The 14,326-nt window shown below is 34.4% G+C and overlaps 1 protein-coding gene across 1 annotated transcript; it reads left to right on the forward strand.

Moving 5' to 3' along the window:
• Positions 1 to 1,497: 1,497 nt before the first annotated feature.
• On the forward strand, positions 1,498 to 13,861 carry LOC137390508 (DBH-like monooxygenase protein 2 homolog). The gene is made up of 10 exons (XM_068076837.1): positions 1,498 to 1,526; positions 2,304 to 2,493; positions 5,516 to 5,609; positions 6,827 to 6,964; positions 8,079 to 8,261; positions 9,713 to 9,905; positions 10,386 to 10,591; positions 12,950 to 13,046; positions 13,422 to 13,527; positions 13,697 to 13,861. The coding sequence occupies exons 1-10, from the start codon at positions 1,498 to 1,500 to the stop codon at positions 13,859 to 13,861; spliced, it is 1,401 nt and encodes a 466-aa protein (XP_067932938.1).
• Positions 13,862 to 14,326: the final 465 nt, after the last annotated feature.

The following is a 14,326-nucleotide window of genomic DNA, read 5'->3' on the forward strand; positions in this document are numbered from 1 at the left end:
AATAGTTGCCCAACAGCACAAAAACATCTCTCTCCTTCTCTAATCACATGTTGCACTTATTTCTAGCTAATCAATTCGCCATGTTTGAGGTCTGCTGGAAAACTCTGAGGTAAGTATCAATTGTGGTGAGGCAGCTACCCTATGGGGTAAATACTAGTGACAGCTTTGATTCTTGTTAAAGTCTAGATGATTCTGATAGTGAGTTGATAGTAATGGCACCTAGTTACAACTGCTCATACAATCAATCCTTTTCAATGTCAATATCAGACCATCAGGTGATGATTAACATTTAGATAAGTTGTTAGTGCCAATGTACTAGTTTTAATAATGGAGATTTATAAATAGACTACAAGAAAAGTATATGATCTATATGATGGTAATATATATATATATTTACATATATATATATATATATATATATATATATATATATATATATATATATATAAATTGTTTCCTCACCCCGGATACCTCGTATGGGTGGTAAATTCTGCTCTAACTGGGGTCTCCTACCAGAGACCTGGGAGTTTGAGCACTCGTCTCAAGATCTTAGCTGTTCCCAATAGCGCACTTTTCTGCAACTCACCTGAGTTGATTGTTGTTGGTATTTGGGCAAGCCACATTTTATGCGCCGGTGTTATTGCGCCCAGTGCACCAATGACTACTGGGATTAAAGTTGTTCTTACATTCCAGCATTTTTTCAATTTCTTCTCCAAGAGGGAGATATTTCTCTACCTTTTTTTTTTCTTTGCTGGCTATATTGTAGCCATTGGGTACTGCTATATCTATTATCTATATATATATATATATATATATATATATATATATATATATATATATATATATATATATATATATATATATATATATATATATATATATATATATATATATTAAAGCGGGGACTATTTAAAGTGCTTCACACAATGAGCCAACTAAGAGAATGGGGATGACGAGCAAAGTGTTGAAAATCTCTCTTGCCATTCGGAGCATTATAGTGTTGTCAGTTTTTATGAATCAGATGAGCTATATGGAGCTAATGTTCAAGGTATAAAACTACAGTGATTATTATAGAATCAAACAACGAATCAATGCATCAAACAAAATTTGCTGCTGCAATTTGTTAATTAGTCACTGGCCATTAACTATTACATTGTGTTTGAATTTGGAAAAGCAGTTTTGTTTGAGTCCTATATTACGGCAGCCATAGAAGCGCGTCAGAAAAGATTGAATGAAGAATGATAATAGAGACAGTCAGTAGTATTATGTATATTCTTTAAGTATAATACTTATACTAGGTCACAGTACACCTGACCATTGTTCAGTCAACAAATGAACATATGAAAGGCATAGGTGGATCAATAGAAGCAACAAAAGCTGTCCAAGTTAGGCCAACCTTTCACAATTCTTACCCAACAATAGTTGCCCAACAGCACAAAAACATCTCTCTCCTTCTCTAATCACATGTTGCACTCATTTCTAGCTAATCAATTCGCCATGTTTGAGGTCTGCTGGAAAACTCTGAGGTAAGTATCAATTGTGGTGAGGCAGCTACCCTATGGGGTAAATACTAGTGACAGCTTTGATTCTTGTTAAAGTCTAGATGATTCTCATAGTGAGTTGATAGTAATGGCACCTAGTTACAACTGCTCATACAATCAATCCTTTTAAATGTCAATATCAGACCATCAGGTGATGATTAACATTTAGATAAGTTGTTAGTGCCAATGTACTAGTTTTAATAATGGAGATTTATAAATTAACTACAGAAAAAGTATATGATCTATATGATTTTAAATTGACTACAAGAAAAGTATATGATCTATATTATGGTAATATATATATAAAAATTGTTTCCTCACCCCGGATACCCCGTATGGGTGGTAAATTCTGCTCTAACTCGGGTCTCCTACCAGAGACCTGGGAGTTTGAGCACTCGCCTCAAGATCTTAGCTGTTCCCATTAGCGCACTATTCTGCAACTCACCTGAGTTGATCTATATATATATATATATATATATATATATATATATATATATATATATATATATATATATATATATATATATATATATATATATATATATATATATATATATATGTTTATATAGTATAATAGCTTATATTTGGCTGTTGTAAACTACCCAATATGTATGTATAAATCTCAGTCTGTCATTTTGTGTGTCCAGCTATAGCTGGACAGACTTAAAAAAGATTTTAAAATTTAGAAAAGATGTATCCGCTTTGTGCTGGATTTGATCTCAAAAACAAATTATGCAATTGCAATATTTTACCATGTTGCAGGACAGCGCTGTTTGTGTCGTACTTGACTGCCTGTCATGGCTACAACATTTACGAGGACCGCATACCTAATGGGGCGAGCGTACCGCACCCATGCAAACCTAACTACATATGGGGAGGAGTCGGGCATGAAAATGTTCTAGGGGGAGGAGCCAGAAACCCATTTGGAATTGCCTTTCAAGATGCTGGAAATGTAAGTACACAGATTATCAATGCTGGTAGCTAAAAACTGGAACTACTGCATACATTTGATATAAGTGCAAAAGATCACAACTCCTTCTATAAATTTTATCTTCAATATTTGTGTTCTCAACTCATCCTATAGACAATAGCTTTGACTGAATTTAACATTTTGCTCTTATGAAATTTTACACATTTTGTCACATTTTGAAGGTACAAGCGAACATCTGCTAAAAATTGAATTCATTTCGCTTTCATTTAACTCATGATTTATTATTTGAATTTGTGTTAGAGAAATCCAAGAGAGAATTCGCAATCAAGTTGTAGTGTTAATATTTATTTCATATTCGATTTATCAGTTACATCAGTAACTCAAAAAAGACAGCACTTTTTGAGGTTAATTATGAGACAGTGTAACTACCAATACAAATCTCTGCTCATCCACCCGAACATCTGCCGTTGTTCAACTCTTGTCAATTTTTCAAAATTTGGTTCCAATTGATTCCTAAGTTTCAACTTTAACGCAAATTGTTCAAGCAAGTTTATTAATAATAAAACAAAAGTTAGGACAAGCAGAAAAGCTATGCTTTGTTACAGCAGCAAAGCAAGGAAAGTCCTTCTGCACCAACGATATCTTCTGTTCTTTGATATTGATTTACAATGGTTTAAGGCGTATCCTCGTTTAGGCCTTACCGGTTCCCAACTTATACTGAACTGTATTGATTTTTATCCTTGATAGTATTTGCTGACACTCCAAGCCAATAGCAACACATCCATAACACAAACATTCATTATCACAGTGCTATTGATTGCTGGACATATAAGCCTCTTTACATTAAAAACACTCTATAGCAACGCTAGGTTGAACTAACCTGGTTGGAATAGGCCAAACGATTCATTCCACTAGAAAGTCTAACACAGTCGAGCCTTGATGCACATTTGTCACAACGAATTTGATGACAAATGTTTGTCTCGACATGAATTTCCAACAAATGGTGTTTCAACATTCAAAACATTACATTCTTTTTAGAGTGAAACTAGAAGTTCAAATAAAAATGGCAAAAATAAAACTTAAAGTTAAAAGAAGATATAAATTGAATTTATTTAAGCTACATGTACATGTATGTCTAATGTAAGTTAGAGTAAGTAAAGGTAAGTATTCTATCACTTACTCTACCACCAAAACTACCACGAGATTTTCACTTCCAAATCTCCAAGGTAAAAGATACAATAGAAACCTCTTTTTTCTGATAATTACCCTTGTAAGCGATGGCCTAGTCTACAACCCCTGACCTGCAGACAACAGCTTAGGGTTCAATTACCACAAAGGTGCAACTGTTGGTGACAGGAGTGACATTAACCCTAAATTGTTCTCTGTAACTGGGCGAGTCTCCCCGGTCATTGACGCTTCTTCCTACTGAACTTGACATGTCCAGCCAAGATCACAGAGGCTGTTTGTACAACAATGCTCTTAAAAAACATGCACAACCTCTGCTTGCTGTAAGCTAAGCAGGCATCCTAATCGATCCTAGAAGGATTGTTCTCACTCGCTATTGTACTTTAGTTTCTACTTCTACTTTAGACTCTGGCATAGTTTTGGATAATCTTTGTTTTAATTTTGTATATGACTATTATGCTGACAGTCCCAAATGCTGTGGGAGATCATCACATGTAACAAGTCTGCGCACAATCATTCTAGGATGTTGAAAGGTGGTTGAGAGGTGCAGAAGGTAGCGCTTGTGTGAGGATCTGAATATCCAGGGTTGCTTCATGTGTGGTGCAATCTTTTCTTGGTCTACTTGTGGCTTTAGATAGATGAACACCTCTTATCATAGTAAAGACTAGTTTAGTCTGACAGTCTAGTCAGCTTAGTGAAAGAGCGTAAGGTGTGCCAATCAAAGAGAGAGATTAAGTATGTACACAACTATTCAGTAGTGCTGCAAGGTGGTCAATTAGCCCAGGTGTTATTGGTCGGCTGGTAAGCCAAATGTTGAAAGTTCAAATCCTGCATAAAGTAATATTTTATGTTGAACTCTAACCCCTGACCTTTGACCAAAATTTTGCTGGGAATTTGGTATGTGTCTTAAATTTATTGTATGTTGGGACACTCGTATGTCAAAGTATGACTATATAACCTTTGTGTGTCTGTTTGTTTATCAATTTTGATAGGGTTTGTTACGTAAAGCCTTCTAACTGCATATACCCTGACACAAGGTTTTGGATAAATACATTTCTTTTCTCATGTATATAATCGCTAAAGTTGGGAGGCCCAACAAATTGGAGGTATAACATTATCCATTTTGTCATTCTTTTCACATCTATATACAGTAGCCGAATGCTCGGTGTTGCACGGGGATTACAAAAATAGCTTATAAACAGTGAGAGGTAATGTAGTAGCTATTGGTTAATTTGAGTAAGCTAGTACACCTATTGTTAAACTTACTAATAAAAGTTGTGAGAGCAAGCTTTAGTGATGTTGCGCGTAACACAGAGTCGCTAGGTGTATTTTAACACAGATAATGACTATTTGCCCAATGTATCCATTGTACCCTGTGTAGCTTAATGGGTTAGCTTGCCTTGTGAAAGAGAGGTTTAGAGATCAAATCTTATGCGATACAGATTTGTCATTACAGGAATTTAATTGCTATAACTAAACATATCTACATATATCTACATACATGTAGATAAAATTGTATATTTATATAACCATGGTCTAATATAAAAAAGTATTTGAGTAAATATATTGTTTTCACATATTCAAACTTTAAAAATGATTGGCAAAATTGCTATTTTAAACAAATAATACAATGATATTAATTTTAATTAATATTTTGACTAAATGTCTTTTCAAATTCAGAACAAAAAATAATAGGTTTTCATGTACAAGTCAGAACAATAATGTTTGCATATGTTTAGATGCGAATAATAATAAAATGCATATCCTCTTCTTCAAATGTGTCAATGAATTCTAATAAGTCATAACTTCATTATAAATAAAAATGTGTGAAACGGAAACATGGATGATCATTATTTAGACATGGACTGAGGCCTTATGTAGGGCAGACTCCGATGGTGATGGACAGTCAAATGGTGTAGAGCTCGGGGACCCGAATTGTGTCTGGACATCAGGTAGAAATCTAATCTTGGATAAGTGACAATGTGATGAAAGTCCTGCCTTATAAAGCAAAGACGTGGAATCCTATAAAATATGATAAACTAGTAAATTGGAGTTGTCTACTTCTAAACAGACCAAATAAAAAGTTATCGGAAACATAAATTTGGTTATCCATTTCAATGGATATCTGTTTTCAGGACCATGAAATAAATCTAGTCATTTATTTTCATGCTACTCGGTAAGCTGTCAGTATGATAGTTTAAAAGGCTGAGGAGAATATAAAAGTCTAACATAGTCTGTTGAGTAAATGTCTGAGCATTCAAGTCTCAATTCTACTAGGGTTCTATATCTATGGCTGCACAGATTTATCAATTCTACTAGGGTTCTATATCTATGGCTGCACAGATTCATCAATTCTACTAGGGTTCTATATCTATGGCTGCACAGATTCATCAATTCTACTAGGGTTCTATATCTATAGCTACACAGATTCATCAATTCTACTAGTGTTCTATATCAATGGCTGCACAGATTCATCAATTCTACTAAGGTTCTATATCTATGGCTGCACAGATTCATCAATTCTACTAGGGTTCTATATCTATGGCTGCACAGATTTATCAATTTCACTAGGGTTCTATATCTATGGCTGCACAGGTTCAGAGTAGAACTGAGGCATATAATGTACACCTAGTGGCAAACCTAAAACAATCGCATGCATTTCACTCCTTATAGCATGTTGACTTGATGTGCAATTCCTTCTATTGCACAGGATAGCTTGAGAACTATAGATAAACAGCTTGATGGAGGAGAGAGTTATGCAAATTAATAGATAAAACCCGTTGTGATTTTAGTTTTTACTCGAAGACTATCGCAGTAACACATATTCGAGTCCATCATTTACTAAGGCCATTATTGTTGGAAGAACTTATATAATAGTACTAACTACAGCCTAGTTTATAACTAGTTTATCTCTATTGTCCTATTAAGAATACCATGAGAAAGTATTATCAATACCTTATATAATCAACAACTGTGTTATTTAGCTGAAGATGTGAGCAGCACAGGTAAACGTAGGTTATATTAGCAAGTCTATGGAGTAGTTAAATAATATGATGAATCAGCATTTTTGGTTTCATCTCCCTTTTTGCTTGTCTCTTTTCAGCTTATTTATCCGTTTACTCTGTTGACATGCATGTTCAGGTGCTTTTCTGTTGACACGCTTGTGCAGGTGCTGCTGAGCTAACCACTGGGTTGTCTCATCCTGGAGTATGTGAGCCAACAGACTCTGATCTTTGCCTACAACTGAACAGCTGGGAAATAGACTGTACTATTGGTGACTTCACCTGCGATGGGATCGGACATCCTGGTGAGTTTACATCATGCTTTTCAGCCCTTCAACTTTGTCGTAAGAAGCTGGTGTAGTGCTAGAGAGGTCTTCGGAAAATGAAAATGTTGAAAATTGTATTCACAATTAGCAACAGCGAATTACAAAAAAAAACAATTTATACGATCAAATAATTACGACTTTATTTAGCCCAAGTTTCACCTCGGAGTTTGAGCATCGCCATGTTTAAACCTTTATTCACGTGTCTCGAGGGTGATAGTAGTAATAATAATAATAGGAACAACTTTTTTATTGTTTATTATTTCAGTTCTTTTCGCATATAATCTAGTTTTTATATTTATCTCTATATGAATTTTTATAAAACGTCTCAGAGCTGACCAACTTTGCATGTTGAAATTTGACTATATTAGATACTGTAAAACCTCTATTTAAGCGCTATATTTAATAGAACCCTTAAGTGTAAGAAGGGAAAAATAGATTGTCAAATAGCATGTTTATCTTTAGGCTTTCGGGAGTTCACCAAAATGATTTGCAACCAATTAAGAGTGTAATAATCTTCAAAGCACTTTATTGTGGGAGTATTTTATTGCCATTCGATTTTCACCAGTGAATTATTGATTACTTACCAGTAATCATCCACTATTGGTATATTTTGCTAATCGTAAATATCTTTAATATTTTTTTCAATAAATTTTATTTTAAAATTTTGACGAGGTTGTCAAAAAAGAGACCATCACCCTCTAATTAGACGTCACTTCTAATAAACGCTACTACAAAAGGTTTGAAACATAGAATGCCACGGCGGTGAAATAGAAGTCTTATAATATACATGTGTCTATGTCTATGTGTGTATGTGTGTGTGTGCGTGTGTGTATGCGTGTGTGTGTGCGTGTGTGTGCGTGTGTGTGCATGCATTTACCCAGACAAACTCAACCAATGGCAGGTAGTTGTGTGAATGCCTACACTGAGATCTTAATTTGCCTTTTGTGATTAAAGAGCTCAATTGTAAATTGCAAATTTGAAGTGTTTAAGTATTAGAAAGGAAATACCTGGCAAACTCTATCCAACTACTTGAGTATATAAACATGGAATGACCACACACAATATCTAGATAAGATTATCAATCCTTTTGCAGATACCAAAAATTGGACGATAACATTTGACAACACTGCAGTGCCAGCTCAAGAGACAACTTACATGTGTCAGGTATTTGATATTCCCGATGACCAGGTCTACCACCTCTTTGCCAGCCAACCGGTTATAAACAATCCCTATATCATGCACCATACAATTGTTTACGGCTGCACAGAGACACCGCGTAAGTCAGCTCATTTCATATATACACAAAAATAAAAGTGATTTTATCTATTATAATGAGATAAACTCTACCCAGAGTAATAGTACATTAAAACTAAAAGTACCAACTTGGAATTTTGTATCCTACCTCCCAGCGATACATCAAATTGTATTGGTGTTCCTCAAATTCAGTTTTCATGTAATCATTTTTGAAGATAATTTTGTTGATGTGTTAATTAATTAGTATCATAGAGAGTTGCGTTAGAATCCATTCAACTCTCTCGTCCGTCTGGCTGTCCAGAGCCACGCTGTCAATATAACGCTGTCAAGAGTAGTAAAAACAAATTTGCACCATACAGGAATCGAACTCTTGTGGTGGACGCCGGGCCATGACATTACATTTCTTATTTTATTGTATGTGTTGTCCTTTTTATTTTATCGTTGTTTTACTTGTTTTGCTGTCACCTGTCGTAACTCATGTTGTTGTCTTATTTCATTGTAGGCCTATGTCCTTTTTATTATATCGTTGTTTTGCTCGTTATGCTATCCCTTATCATCACTTGTTGTCATACCAACACACTAGCAATCCTGTGTATTCAATTCACCTTGTTAGCCGGTATTCTTATACCGTTTGCCGTTAGCCAAAACGGGTGATGCTATTATATATAAAGGAGCGTGCTCATTTAGTTGAGCAGAGCAAATGGTCGTACACTCCTCGGATAGTGGATTTCCTTCTCTAATAAAAAGTTGAACGAAACCACGCACAATTTATTTCTGTATGAAATAGTCTAGATCGTGCCAAGTAAAGGCTGGCAAACTCCTTTACACTCTGACATTTGGATTCTAAGACGAGCATGCTATTACTACGCCACTCGACCACTTTTCCGCTTCTAAGAATAATTGTGCACATACCTGTTACATATGACCAGACCAAAACATCTGAATTGTCTTTCATGTATTACCTAACACTTAAATGGTGAATAACAGTGTAAATAATATGTATTAGATTCAGGTAACGTTTCAAGGAAAAACTAGCTTTGATGAACAGCTGCTGTCGAGAACGTTTCCTTTTTTAATTTAGCCTTAGGTCTGCTATAGTCCATGGTTATGTTTCCTTTGTTAGTTTGGCCTCATAGTCCATTTTTTTATAAAGAAGACTACTCGCAACTTAAAGATTTTTATATAATTTGTATTTTTTCTAAATTCGTTCTCAGTAAATTTTCACCTGAAATCTATAGAAGCAAAAGCTAAACAGAAAATAAACATATCAATAACAGCAAAAGTTTTAAATAAGTATCTGCCATCAGGTGTTAACAAAAGGCCAGTTTTAATTCTGGTTAACATAATGAATGACATCACATTGTAACGGCAAAATGAAACTTACTGGCCAATCATGTAGAAGTTTTTATGAATGACACCCTTCTTGACAGTTGCGGCCTGTTTCAATAATTCTAATCACTACTTTATTGACAGCGAGCACATACAACTCACCATCCTCGTGTGGCATGTACCTGGAGGAATGTTCTGTCATGCTAGCAGGCTGGACTGTTGGGTCACCTGGCGAATGCCAAAGGTCAGATGATGGGTTTTTAGTAGGAAAAGGTCATTTTACTCAAGTTATGATGGAGCATCACTGGAATAACCCTACATCCGTTTCAAACTATTTGTAAGTTATCAAAAAGACAAGTAGCTGGTAAAGAATCATCAACTAGCTAGTAAGAAAACATGAGTTATGCTTGTATTTCATGTTATTTGTGTGATGATGATAAGAATGTAATAACACTTTGAGCTCTACTGAATGTGAACATGGTTCTTAACATTTCAGCAGTTTTTCCTGTCCATCACACTCCATTATGCACATGAATGTTTCCACTATTTGTAGAAATTGATGTGATATAGATGCATATGAGTCTACAAGTGGTTGTTAACAGTTACGTATTTGCTTGAAGGTTTTGCAATAACTGCTGGCACTTTAATGGTAAAGAATTAGAAAGGAATTTACGTTTGAACTGCCAAGCTATTCTGTTACGATTACGTAGACGTTTGTTTTTTTACATACCAAAAATTGTAGTCTCTATGCAAATTCAATTTTTACATTCCAACTTTCTCATCTCTTACTATATGGTTAACTATGTTGTTACTACAGCGATGCTTCGGGCATCACTTTGTTCCTGACACCAAACTTAAGAACAAACAACTTGGCTTCACTCTTAACTGGGCAAGAAGACCTGACTATACCTGCTGGGGAGAGTGCCTTCACCGTTACTGGAACATGTCCGAAAGACTGTCTTGACATGAAATTGGAGAACACGATCTACATCACATCCGCCCATCTGCATATGCACTACCTTGGTCAGTATCTAAACTTTTTTCAGTTCCAGATAAACAAGCTCTACCATTGACTTTTTAACAAAATGGCCAAACCTTTAATGCAACTCAATTGTTAGTTTGTGTTTCCAATAGACTATTTTATTTGGCTATAAATGCAATATGTTTCAAGTTCACAAGTTATTCATAATGTCATACACTTGACTTGGTTAAAAATTCATTTTTAACAACTCACAGTTTTTGACCAATATAAGTAAGTCTAGAATGAGAAATTAAATGATTCAGCATGAACCAAGTTTTTGACCAATATAAGTAAGTCTAGAATGAGAAATTAAATGATTCAGCATGAACTTAATTATGTTATTTTTCCAACAAACCTAAAGCAGTACTTGGTATAAAATTTACTCTCAATATTAATATGAAACTTTAAAAATGTCTATCGGTTTGTTGGTCGAGGATATTTGTAGGTAACATGGAGATGTGGACAAACCTAATAAAACTAGACCTAAATGCTTGATCTTTGGTCTTTACAAACATTAACAATTAAGAGAGAAAGTTTGAGGAGCAGGGCATGTGCTTTGATTTTCAGAGTGATTTAAAAAAGCCCCTTATTCACTTGGGTCATTAGCACCATGAGGAAGTGATGCAACAGCATATATATGAGTCAAAGGACAGACTGCATAAGTGTCAGTTTTTAGTTTTGCCGACATGCACACGGGCCCATAAGTAGTTATATTGGTAAGAAGTATATTGGTGGGATCTTGTGTAATCATATTGGTAGGTAATTGTATTCTTGTGTAGTTATGTTGGTAGGTAATTGTAATCTTGTGTAGTTATGTTGGTGGGCAATTGTATTCTTGTGTAGTTATGTTGGTAGATTATTTTGTTTTTTTGTTTAGTTATGTTGGTAGGTTATTCTGTTTTTGTGTAGTTATGTTGGTAGATTATTTTGTTTTTTTGTGTAATTATGTTGGTAGGTTATTCTGTTTTTGTGTAGTTATGCTGTTAGGTTATTCTGTTTTTGTGCAGTTATGTTGGTAGGTTATTCTGTTTTTGTGTAGTTATGCTGTTAGGTTATTCTGTTTTTGTGCAGTTATGTTGGTAGGTTATTCTGTTTTTGTGTAGTTATGTTGGTAGGTTATTCTGTTTTTGTGCAGTTATGTTGGTAGGTTATTCTGTTTTTGTGTAGTTATGTTGGTAGGTTATTCTGTTTTTGTGTAGTTATGTTGGTAGGTTATTCTGTTTTTGTGTAGTTATGTTGGTAGGTTATTCTGTTTTTGTGCAGTTATGTTGGTAGGTTATTCTGTTTTGTGTAGTTATGTTGGTAGGTTATTCTGTTTTTGTGTAGTTATGTTGGTAGATTATTTTGTTTTTTTGTGTAATTATGTTGGTAGGTTATTCTGTTTTTGTGTAGTTATGTTGGTAGATTATTTTGTTTTTTTGTGTAATTATGTTGGTAGGTTATTCTGTTTTTGTGTAGTTATGCTGTTAGGTTATTCTGTTTTTGTGCAGTTATGTTGGTAGGTTATTCTGTTTTTGTGTAGTTATGTTGGTAGGTTATTCTGTTTTTGTGCAGTTATGTTGGTAGGTTATTCTGTTTTTGTGTAGTTATGTTGGTAGGTTATTCTGTTTTTGTGTAGTTATGTTGGTAGGTTATTCTGTTTTTGTGTAGTTATGTTGGTAGGTTATTCTGTTTTTGTGCAGTTATGTTGGTAGGTTATTCTGTTTTGTGTAGTTATGTTGGTAGGTTATTCTGTTTTTGTGTAGTTATGTTGGTAGGTTATTCTGTTTTTGTGTAGTTATGTTGGTAGGTTATTCTGTTTTTGTGCAGTTATGTTGGTAGGTTATTCTGTTTTGTGTAGTTATGTTGGTAGGTTATTCTGTTTTTGTGTAGTTATGTTGGTAGGTTATTCTGTTTTTGTGTAGTTATGTTGGTAGGTTATTCTGTTTTTGTGCAGTTATGTTGGTAGGTTATTCTGTTTTTGTGCAGTTATGTTGGTAGGTTATTCTGTTTTTGTGCAGTTATGTTGGTAGGTTATTCTGTTTTTGTGCAGTTATGTTGGTAGGTTATTCTGTTTTTGTGCAGTTATGTTGGTAGGTTATTCTGTTTTTGTGCAGTTATGTTGGTAGGTTATTCTGTTTTGTGTAGTTATGTTGGTAGCTAATTTTGTTCCTGTGCTTTAATAGATCCCTTGTTTTATGTGGTTACTGTTGTCAGTCAGTTGAGTAAAGTTATATGCTATAAAGTTATATACCGATGAAACATTGGCCAGTATTTCCCTTTTTATCAGTCTTGAGAGAATACCACAATTAATAACTCAACATATTTCAATAATTCAACATATTTCAATAACACAAACAAGAATCATTTGAATTATGCAGGTTCATCCGGAAGGATTGAGCAATGGCGAGATGGAGTTCTTATCAACACCTGGTTTGATGAGTCGTCGTACAGCTATGACTACCCCGTCACAAATGTGTAAGGATATAAGGCTATATAAGTAGAGTGCTTAGCTTATTGTTTAAATGCTCACTGACTGATTCACTTATGTTGAATTCATAGAATGTCTATCAGGGATCTTAGTCTAGGATTCCATTTTTTTCTAAAGCATTGATTAATAATTAATATAATATATTATAATTATTATTATACATTAAAGTTAGTTAACTAGTTGTGATTGTACCTGAGTGTATCTGACTGAATGTTTGCAAGACAGTCTCTTGTCAAAGTTGTAAACTGTATCTAATATGTAATCAATACAGTTGTTCCACAGGCTTCTATCTCTACTCATGAATATCAGTATACAGAAAGCTAATTGAACACACTTATAGTGATATGTTTTATTTCTCATAGATTTGACCCTCCGATCCCGCTGCTGAAAGGAGATGAGGTAAAGACTATTTGCACATACAAATCCACATCAAAGGATGCTATTACTTACTATGGAGAGGGAACTTCGGTGAGAGAGTCTTCAGTAGTTGTTTCTGATGTGAATCCTTATGTCTGCGAGTACCTGCTCTAATAGAAACATAACAGACTTCATACTCATTAATAAAATGTATGTAGTACTCGTATCTACTGCAAATCATTATATTCTTGTATACAATATAATTACTATTGTGTTATAGGATGAGATGTGTTATGCGTTCATGAATTACTACCCTTCTGAAAATGGGCCATCTGAATGCGTAGCCTGGGATGAATATACTACCTGTGACGATGAAGGAAGTGCAAACCAATTTTCAGCCTCCATTTTTTTGCTGGTTGGCCTTCTTGGTCTTTGTGTGATGTGATCGCTGTTTCAGTGACCTCTTAATGTGGAGTAACTATTAATAATTATACTTCATCTTTACATTATCATAGTTGTGTTCTCTTGCAGCTGCCAATAAATAAAAAAATATTTAGTTTTCTTCTCCAATCTATCATAAATATTACTCAACACTTTTCTGTTACCCCAATTATTTGAAATCAAATAAAAAAGGTTTGGCATGTAATGAAAAGCATTTTATCAGCGTGTTTGTTTCAAAAGAACTTTCTGAATAGTATTCAGTGCAAAACTTTAGAAAATACAAAGTATGAGTTATCTGCTCATGCGAAAAGTTTAACATTTGCAGTTCATTGTAAAACTAGTACACTTTCAGTGCTATTTAATCAGTCATAATGTAACATACATGTAAGTATAATTCAACACGATTGTGGAGATATTATAGATTGTTAGAATTACGCGTAAATAGACAAAATTTAACTTTTAAAGTTAG

This window comes from Watersipora subatra, chromosome 3 (genome assembly GCF_963576615.1).
Source record: "Watersipora subatra chromosome 3, tzWatSuba1.1, whole genome shotgun sequence".
Taxonomy (NCBI): domain Eukaryota; kingdom Metazoa; phylum Bryozoa; class Gymnolaemata; order Cheilostomatida; family Watersiporidae; genus Watersipora; species Watersipora subatra.

Bases quoted from the DNA above. Each gene is read 5' to 3' on its own strand.
- LOC137390508 (XM_068076837.1), top strand. From the start codon at position 1,498: ATGTTTGAGGTCTGCTGGAAAACTCTGAG. The intron at 1,527-2,303 runs GTAAGTATCAAT...ACCATGTTGCAG, and splicing joins GTCTGCTGGAAAACTCTGAG to GACAGCGCTGTTTGTGTCGT. The intron at 6,965-8,078 runs GTGAGTTTACAT...ATCCTTTTGCAG, and splicing joins CGATGGGATCGGACATCCTG to ATACCAAAAATTGGACGATA.